The 9628-nt window shown below is 43.9% G+C and overlaps 1 protein-coding gene across 1 annotated transcript in view; it reads left to right on the top strand.

Annotated features, from left to right (window-relative positions):
• Positions 1-983: 983 nt before the first annotated feature.
• NPEPPS (aminopeptidase puromycin sensitive) overlaps positions 984-9628 on the top strand; it is a 106453-nt gene continuing 97808 nt past the window's right edge. Inside the window, exon 1 of the mRNA XM_059046510.2 lies at positions 984-1521. Coding sequence (XP_058902493.1) covers positions 1261-1521 — 261 coding nt within the window. The 5' untranslated portion in view covers positions 984-1260. The remainder of the gene's footprint in view (positions 1522-9628) is intronic.

The following is a 9628-nucleotide window of genomic DNA, read 5'->3' as shown; positions in this document are numbered from 1 at the left end:
AAAGATGAAAACAGAAAAAAGGTGAAACACATCTTACTTTTGAACATTAAATCATGAAAACAAAAATCTTCTAATTTCTGAAATCACACTCTCAAAGGTCCAAATCTTATTGGTTTAAGTAACCTGAATTAAAGGTTTTCTGACAAAATTTTTCATATCATCCCTTGAAGTTACTACTTAAAATAACAGGAATAATTACGGCCAAAGAGCCTCCTATCAGGGTTTTCTGCTGGTCTGGAGGTAAAAATCTAGTTTGGGGTTTTGCTCTGAATTGATATTTCAACATTTTGCCCTGACTGCACTGACCAACTATATAGGCTTCTATTTCCAAAGACAGCGCGGGGGTTAGCGGGGTGGGGGGAAAGAGAGAGAGAGACAGAGACGAGAGAGAAAGAGAGAGAGAGAGAGAGAGAGAGAGTGTGTGTGTGTGTGTGTGTGTGTGTGTGTAGGGGGTGGGGGGGCCCTCGCGAGAGACGAGAGAGAGAGAGAGAGAGAGAGAGAGAGAGAGAGAGAGAGAGAGAGAGGAGAGAGAGTGTGTGTGTGTGTGCGCAGGGGGTGGGGGGCCCTCGCGAGAGACGAGAGAGAGAGAGAGAGAGAGAGAGAGAGAGAGAGAGAGAGAGAGAGAGAGAGAGAGAGTGTGTGTGTGTGTGTGTGTGTGTGTGTGTGTGTGTGTGTGTGTGTGTGTGTGTGTGTGTGTGTGTGTGTGTGTGTGTAGGGGGTGGGGGGGCCCTCGCGAGAGACGAGAGAGAGAGAGAGAGAGAGAGAGAGAGAGGGGGGGGGGGGGGCCTCACGCCTTTTCTGTGCTTCTCAAACCCTTCCGGGCTTCTTCCGGCTCGCAAGCGGCCTGCTCCCCGCAGCAGCATAGACAGGTGCAGCGCCGGCAGCCGCCTCCGACCCCCAGGGCTCGCCTGCGACCCTACATCCCGCCAAGCTGGCCGCGCCCTCGCCGCTCCGCCCCCTACCCGGCGCGCGCGCGCACAACGGCGGAGGCGCGCCCGTCCGGCGGGGCCGCGCACGCAAACTGCTGCCGCCGCCGCCGCCGCCTCCTCCCTCCCTCCCTCCCTCCCTCACTCTCTCCCTCCCTCCCTGCTGGCCCTCCTCCCCTTCCCTCCCCTCCGCCCCCTTCCCTGTAGGCAGCCGGCCCGCCAGCCCGCGCGTCCGTACTGCCTGCCTCCCGGCCCCTGGCGCTCGGGCTGGGTCTCTCCCCCGCCCCCAGGCTCCCCCGGTCGTTCTCCTCAGGCGGTCGCCGGCGCTCGGTGGATGTGGCTGGCAGCCGCCGCCCCCTCCCTCGCTCGCCGCCTGCTCTTCCTTGGCCCTCCGCCTCCTCCCCTCCTCATTCTCCTCCTCAGCCGCTCCTCTTGCCGCCGCCGCCGCCTCCACAGCCTGGGCCTCGCCGCGATGCCGGAGAAGAGGCCCTTCGAGCGGCTGCCTGCCGACGTCTGCCCCATCAATTACAGCCTTTGCCTCAAGCCCGACTTGCTGGACTTCACCTTCGAGGGCAAGCTGGAGGCCTCCGCCCAGGTACGGCGACCCTCTGGCGCCGGGGGCGAGCTGCTGGGCAGTCAGGCCGCGCCCACGGGCTGGGCTGGGGGCCCGGTCGGCCGGGCGAGCGGGCGCGCGGGCCTGGGCGCTGCGGACCTGGGGCTGGGGGGGCCGGCTCGGGGACGGGCGCGCCCCTCTGGGGCGGCCCCGGGGCGCCCGGGCGGCTGTGCTCTGCCCTGCCGGCCTGGAGCCCGGGCCGTGCTGCAGAGAGCGCCGCGTGAACCGGCCGGCTCGGCCCGTGTGCCCCTCGGGGCCAGCACACCTGTGTGGAGCCACCCCCAGACCCCGGCCCTTCCGGGCTTGGTCGTGGTCTGGGAGAGGCTGGAGGGTGTTGGGGAGGCCAGAGGGGTCATCGGAGTCCATGCTCAGCCTCCTGACTCAGTTCTTTTCTCTCGTTCTCCCTACGCCCCATGGAGGACACATTGGAAGGGACAGTCATCTGGGACTCCGGCTGCCGCGCGTTAGCCAGGAGGGGAGATTCTAGAAGGGGGAAGAGGGTGAGAAGGAGAATGTTAATCCCGGGCAGCCTTGCTGAGTTCTCCCCGCCTGCTCCGGCCCAGGGGCTGGGTTTCTAAAGATGATCCGCCCCCTCCCCCTTCTCCTTTCCCTCAAGTGACAGTGCAGCATTGACTTTGTACTCTCCTAACCTCTAGAGAAGCTGAAGGAGGACCCCCATCTCCGCTTTTCCTTCCATCTTCCTAGCTTTGCAGCCTTTAAAGCAGGTGGATTTATTGCTACAGCGATGGTTGCTTAGCAGTACCCTTCCTCTGAAAGAGGCTATTAGTTTTAGCATACTACCGGTGAAAATATTCCATTACTCTTCATTGCAGTTTTTGGTGAATCATGCTTCCCCCCACCCCTCCCCCCGCAGATTATCTAAAGTATTGTTTGATTTTGGAGATCATTAGTATTGATGCCCTACAAAGATCCAGAACAATAGACATTTATGATACCATGTTATATGATGTATTCTGTGAAGTCTGTAATGAAAAATGGGAACTGTTTAGTAGTTACCTTTAAAAAGAATGATGGTAAATATATTTTGTTTCATTTCTTTTCCTACTGCAGTCAGGGGGAAAAAATCAGTAGGCCTCAACCTTAAAGAATAGGGTGTATGTAGCAGCGAAATGAAAGAAATATAGACTAGTGTAGCGTTCGAATGAATTGAAAGTTGGCAGTTGTTTTTGAAAGCCGACTACTCAGATTGAAAATATGTCTAAAAGTGTAGAATTAAAAAGTATACTGTCAGATTTGGAGTGCTTGTACGAAAGCATGAGGGCTCTGTTGTCTGGCTGCATCGAAAGGCAAAACTTACCCCTGTGAAAGTCAGGTGATTAAAAAATTTTCCGTTAAGAATATGTATCAGAATGAGTGCATCTTGGGTCTAAATTAGGATTTGAGAGGGTTATTTGGGAGCCTGTTTATTTAATCCAAGTGACTAGAGTGTTTGATATATATTGGCTGTGGGCAGATGGGAGGGATTGTAAACAGTAGTGTGTCTTGTGACTTGGCAGACCTGCGGGAAGAAGGACCTAGCAATGAATGAGTTTGCATTATGTGAAAAGACTAACATAAAAAAAATCATTTGTTTCTTTACCCCGATAGTTGGTGTACCCCATAATGCATTCATAATTTTGAGAGGTATATATATTTAGGGAAAAGTTTCAGAAAAAATATTACCAATAATAAAGATTTTCAAATGATTATTTTATTGGGAAATGACAGTTTTATTTGTGTTAGGGTATAACAACAAGCAGTGGCATGCTTCTCCTTAACCCCTTTTCTACTTGCTTTTGGAAAGAAATGAGAAATAGGTGGTGGACTGGTTTGGTCCAATGAAGGAGCATGTGGTAATGTACTAGGTATTAGCAGGGACTCATTAATTTGATACAAGGAAATAAATGAATATTTTTTTTTGTAACATTAAGTTTTCAAAGCTTTTCAGAAAATTTTTTTCAGGCAAGGTGGCAACACAAATGAAAGATGGCATGATAGAGAATTCTAACAGGTTTTATTAAAGGATGATTGGACTTTTAAATTGTATGCTTTGCCACCTTTGGAAGTGTGAAGAGGAGTTAACATTAGTAAAAAGTTAACATTAGTAGTAAAAAGCATATATTGATGTTTTTGAAATCCGTAGATTGGAGCAGTAAGTTTAACTTGTGGCATTAGGTGGTATCTGATTGTGGAAATATAAAAATGTGGACAAAATTATATCTCTAGAAGCCTAGATTGATAATTGGTATTGTGTCAGTTCCCTAACAGTTTGGAATTACATTGCACAAAGTATGCAAGTTGCTTGGTTGCTTTAGTTGCAAAATTTTATGATAAGCTCAGAGTATTTGTACAGGTTACATATTAGAAACTTAGTGGATTTTTAACCTGGTCTGGGGTGTGGACTCCTGGGGAAGATGAAAATTAGTCAATGTGCAGTGATTTAAAAGTAGTTGTCTTTTACGTAAGTGAGTGTGGTCTAATTCAGCAGGTTTTGAAAATGTGTTACCATGGGCCTAGAAAAATGGGACATTTCCTTTCCTCTCCTTTTACATTAGGATATTTGAGAGGAACAGACTTCGTAGCTATTTAAAATTCTGACTCTCTTGCTTTGTGGATAATTAATTTAAAAGTAGATTACAAGTTTATGTGAGTGGCTACAGTTCCTGGTTATGAGTGTATAGTGGTTTATACAGTAATTCTCTTATGGAAATATTTCACCTGTGCCAGAGAAATTAACTTTATCCTTCAAGGCCAGAAGTCAGGATATACTAAACAATCCCTGGCCTCCGCCAACAAAATATTCATGATGGTGATGACTAAATTGGCACGTAGAGGAGAGTTACAGATACAGTAGATTGTTTGGCAGGCTAAAACTTGGCACCTAAACGGATGTTATTGTCACCCTGTGTTATGGAATTTTCTGCCCAAATTTTGCAGATATTCTATGCAGTCATTTTAGTAGTTTTTTTATTACTTAAAACAGATAAAGTTAATTAATTTGTATATCATTGTGCTAGATCACTAAATGGTCTTAAATTTGAAAGATTGGTCATAAGGAATTGAATTCAGATTTTCTATTCTGTTTCTTGAAATGTATCAATGAGGAAACACCTGAGTATAAGAAACTTTTGTATGGTAAGTTTTATCCAGTATCATCTGGCAATGAATTTTGCAGTGAATTTTCCAGATAAATGAAGCTTACCCCTTGAGGCACTCAGACTTTAAAAAACATGTAAATATTTTGATGGAAATGTTTATCTTTTTAAGCTCCATAATTCCTCATAATCTAGGTTTCTTTCTTCTTTTTCTAAATACTGGACAGCATTCTAACATGTCATTGATACTTATAACCATAGATTACCCAAAACTGTGTACTATAATTTATTAGTTTCATATCTTTTCTTTAAAGTTTTTTTGTTTGTTTTCCTTACTCTCAGATTATTACTTGCTGCTTATTGTGCCTTGTTGCTCCCTATTGTGCAATTTCTTCCCTCTTCTATTTTACTGAACTTGTTCTGAAGAGGTCTAAGTAATCAAGTAAACAAGCTTGTTTGAACTTAAAATTTTTTTCTAGGTGCGGGTTTGATGGATTCTCTTCTGAGTGAAGGGTATGAGCTTTATTGTGTGGACTTTGTACCATCTATTCTGGCTTCCATAAAGGCCTTTTTTTTTTTTTTAAACTTCCTGGTTCTTGATATTGTCCAATACAACAATACAACCTGGATAAATGCAGTCTTTTTTTTTTTTTTTTTTTTTTTGTGGTACGCGGGCCTCTCACTGTTGTGGCGTCTCCCGTTGCGGAGCACAGGCTCTGGACGCGCAGGCTCAGCGGCCATGGATCATGGGCCCAGCCGCTCCGCGGCATGTGGGATCTTCCCGGACCGGGGCACGAACCGGCGTCTCCTGCATCGGCAGGCAGACTCTCAACCACTGCGCCACCAGGGAAGCCCAAATGCAGTCTTGAGTAGTAAATTATCTATGAAACTTCTCTGAACTTTGCTACATAAATGAGACTGTTCTTATTGTAAAGTGAATCTTATTCTAATCTGTATTTGAGTCAGTGGCAAAGGCCTGAGTCTTCAGATAGCTGTTTTGTTGTTAATTGAGATTAGTTCTCTAGATCTTGGAGATTCCATTTTGAACACCATACAAGTATGTAGTTCTCAGTTTATTTAGCCACTTGTAATCACTTTAAAATTAGGAAACATTTTAAACACAGAGAAGTAACCACTACCCAGATTTAGCAGATATTAATGTTTTGCCCCATTTGTCTTAGTGTGTACATGATGTTTTTTGGAAAATAAAATGTCACAGATACCACTAAAGTTCATTTCCATCTCTTCTCATCCTCACCCTGAGAGGTAAATTCTCTTTTTTGGTAGGTATTATTCCTATGTATAGTTTTAAAGTCTTAGTGTGTACAAAAGTAGCTACAAACAATAAATAGTAATATTCTGTATGTTTATGTATTATGTTTGACTTTCTACAGCTTGCTCTTTTTAATGTCTCTTTTGTTAGAAAACTCAGCTCAATTTGTGTTTACTAATTATTTGCTCCTTATTGTCTTTAGAAATTATAGCCCTATTCCACAAAGGCAATGATTATTACAAAATTTTAATGATGAAATCGCTTTTTAGGCAAAGTGACTCAGGCTTCAGACTGACTGGTATTTGGAATTATCACACTGGAGATTTCCTTTTACTAAAATCTCAGGATTTTAGCAATCAGAAAAAAACCCTTTTGAGTCTTTCTAGTACATGTAAGGTGTATTCCTGAGTGATTGTAGTAAAGACTTATTCAGGAAAAATATTGTCTCAGATTGCTGCTTTCCTAGCTCTTAGGAAACTTCCATTGTAAAATTGTTACCAATGGTCAAGCTGTCTCTTCAGTAGAACCATTACTTAGCATTTGGTTCAGTTGAAGTACAGTCTGTATGGGACTCCAAGAAGACTTAACTAACCCTCGGTTTGAATCAAAGAAAGGATATGCTAACGTTCCATTCATTAATAGCACCAAATGGAAAAGGTGAAAATAAGCTTGTTATCAACACAATTTATATGCCAGTTTTAACATTCTGCTTTTATTTTAAGTTTGGAAAGTGAAGATTTTTTTTTAAATTAATTAATTTATTTATTTATATTTTATTTTTGGTTGTGTTGGGTCTTCGTTGCTGTGCGCAGGCTTCCTCTAGTTGTGGTGAGTGGGGGCTACTCTTCGTGGCGGTGTGCGGGCTTCTCATTTCAGTGGCTTCTCTTGTTGCAGAGCACGGGCCCTAGGTGCGTGGACTTCAGTAGTTGCGGCATGTGGGCTCAGTAGTTGTGGCTTGTGGGCTCCAGAGCGCAGGCTCAGTAGTTGTGAAACACAGGCTTAGTTGCTCCGTGGCATGTGGGATCTTCCTGGATCAGGGCTCGAACCCGGGTCCTCTGCACTGGCAGGCGGGTTTTTAACCACTGCGCCACCAGGGAAGTCCAGTGAAGATGATAATGCTGAAATTCCTTTGATTTGTTACCTGTTTTAAAATTTTAATTAAAGTATAGTTGACTTACATTATTACCTGTATTTTTGACAGTGGAACATACAGGTAGTATTCAATAACATGATGATGTTAGTGTGTGAGAAATCATATTGAATCATTAGGTCTGTGCTCTTGTTGGGAAAGCATCAAAAAGATCAGTGTGGTGGTTGAGTACTTAAGCATACGCTTAAGTCCACATGGATGTTTTAAATTACATTCCTTGGTTGGTACATAGAGTATGCTGATATCCAATATAAGATATAATATGTGCTATATAATACAGCACATAGTTCTTAAATTTTATACCATTTTGATTAGGTACTTTATAGACTGTTAGGTGCACATTTAGCCTTGGTCTCTGTGCATGTGTTTTTTAAAATTTTATTTATTTATTTATTTATTTTTGGCTGTGTTGGGTCTTCGTTGCTGCGCGCTGGCTTTCTCTAGTTGCGTCCAGTGGGGGCTACTCTTCGTTGATGTGTGCAGGCTTCTCATTGCGGTGGCTTCTCTTGTTGAGGAGCATGGGCTCTAGGCATGTGGATTTCAGTAGTTGTGGCATGTGGGCTCGGTAGTTGTGGCTTGCGGCTCTAGAGTACAGGCTCAGTAGTTATGGTGCACAGGCTTAGTTGCTCCGCGGCACGTGGGATCTTCCCGGACCAGGGATCTCGAACGCATGTCCCCTGAGTTGGCAGGTGGATTCTTTTTTTGTGTGTGTGTGTGGTACGAGGGCTTCTCACTGCTGTGGCCTCTCCCGTTGCGGAGCCCAGGCTCTGGACGCGCAGGCTCAGTGGCCATGGCTTACTGGCCTAGCTGCTCCGCGGCATGTGGGATCTTCCCGGACCAGGGCATGGACCCATGTCCCCTGCATTGGCAGGCGGACTCTCAACCACTGCGCCACCAGGGAAGCCCTGGCAGGTGGATTCTTAATCACTGTGCCACCAGGGAAGCCCTCTGTGCATGTGTCTTAATAATGTCATCTATTAAGTGATTACTATGTATCAGGCACTAAGTGGTAAAAGCCCTTTCTATGGATTATCCTGTTGTTTAAAATGCATCTCTAGAGGCTTTCCTGGTGGTCCAGTGGTTAAGACTCTATGCTTCCACTGCAGGGAGCACAGGTTTGATCCCTGGTCAGGGAAGTTCTGCATGCCGTGAGGTGTGGCCCCCCAAAAAAAAAAAAATCTTTAATATGAGATAGAATATACTGTCTTTTTTAAAGTTTGAGTGGAGTTCTATTATTAACATAAGTATTTTTGTTCCTTTAGTTCTCCCCTTCCACCCTTCCAGAAATGGCAGTACCCTGAAAAAAAGAATTAATTGTTCTTTAACAAGCAGCTTAATTCATTAGTGTAAACAGGTGGGTTTTCCCTAAATCCAGGGGGAATTGGAATGTACTTGTAACTAGATGTTGTGCTCTGTACCTTTCCAAAGTTAACGAACACTTTTCCTCAAAATGGTGCAATAATAGTGAGATAAATGTCATTTGGCATATGTAGTGTAGTACAGGTATCTTCACATGGTAGATTAACTGCTTGGCTACCATTAAATTCATTGTAGGTGTTGATGGATGAAAATAGGATTGCCTAGGTAAAGATTAAGACATGTAACTAGGGACTTCCCTGGTGGTCCAGTGTTTAAGACTCCGTGCTCCCAATGCAGGGGTCCTGGGTTAGATCCCGTGCCAGAACTAAGACCTGGCGCAGCCAAATAAATAAATATTTTTTTAGAAAAGCAACAAACATGTAACTAAGCCACTGTTATTAATGATTTTGTTGGCATAAACATCAAACTCTGGAAGGTTTTTATTCATTTTACCCTTTGGAGCATACCCCAGTTCTGTGTTTTCTGAAAATTTTTTTAAAAGTCAGTTTGTGAATAGGCAAAGAGTTGTTTTTTTCTTTTTGTTCAAACATAGTGCTATAAACAGCCAGTTGGGATGTAAAAGTTTTAGTGCTGTTTAGGTATGTTCTGGTGCAGTAAACAGTGTGAAGGAATATTACCACTTACAAAAAAAACCCCCCAAAAAACAAAAACCAAAAAAACTGTTCACTAAATGGCATTTTTGTGTAGAAACAGGAAGATTTATGAGAATAATTTTTTTTTTTAATGAGCCAAAATAGTTTCACTTTATATGTTAGAGATTTTGACAGTCTGTTACAGGCTTAATAACATACTATCTGTAATTTAGGTCAGGTAATTTTGGTTTAATATTAATCATGTTTATGTATTAGTTATCAATAAAATAATTACTCTTAGGTATAGCTTTTTCATACAGATTTTATAGTACTCTGTGTCCTTACCTAGTTCTGTGGTCTGTTCAGTGACACTCAAGGCACTGTTGGGTTTTGTTTGGTCTATACAGTGTTGTAGAAAATTTTGAATTAGTTGTCATCAATTAGAAATTGGGAGATTGCACATGAAATCTGAATTTGTGCCTTTTTGTTTTTTTCCGGTACGCGGGCCTCTCACTGTTGTGGCCTCTCCCTTTGCGGAGCACAGGCTTCGGACGCGCAGGCTCAGCGGCCATGGCTCACGGGCCCAGCCGCTCCGCGTCATGTGGGATCTTCCCGAACC

This window comes from Kogia breviceps, chromosome 19 (genome assembly GCF_026419965.1).
Source record: "Kogia breviceps isolate mKogBre1 chromosome 19, mKogBre1 haplotype 1, whole genome shotgun sequence".
NCBI lineage: Eukaryota > Metazoa > Chordata > Mammalia > Artiodactyla > Physeteridae > Kogia > Kogia breviceps.
Note: the sequence above shows the minus strand (reverse complement) of the source record. Positions and strands in the feature narration are given on the sequence as shown.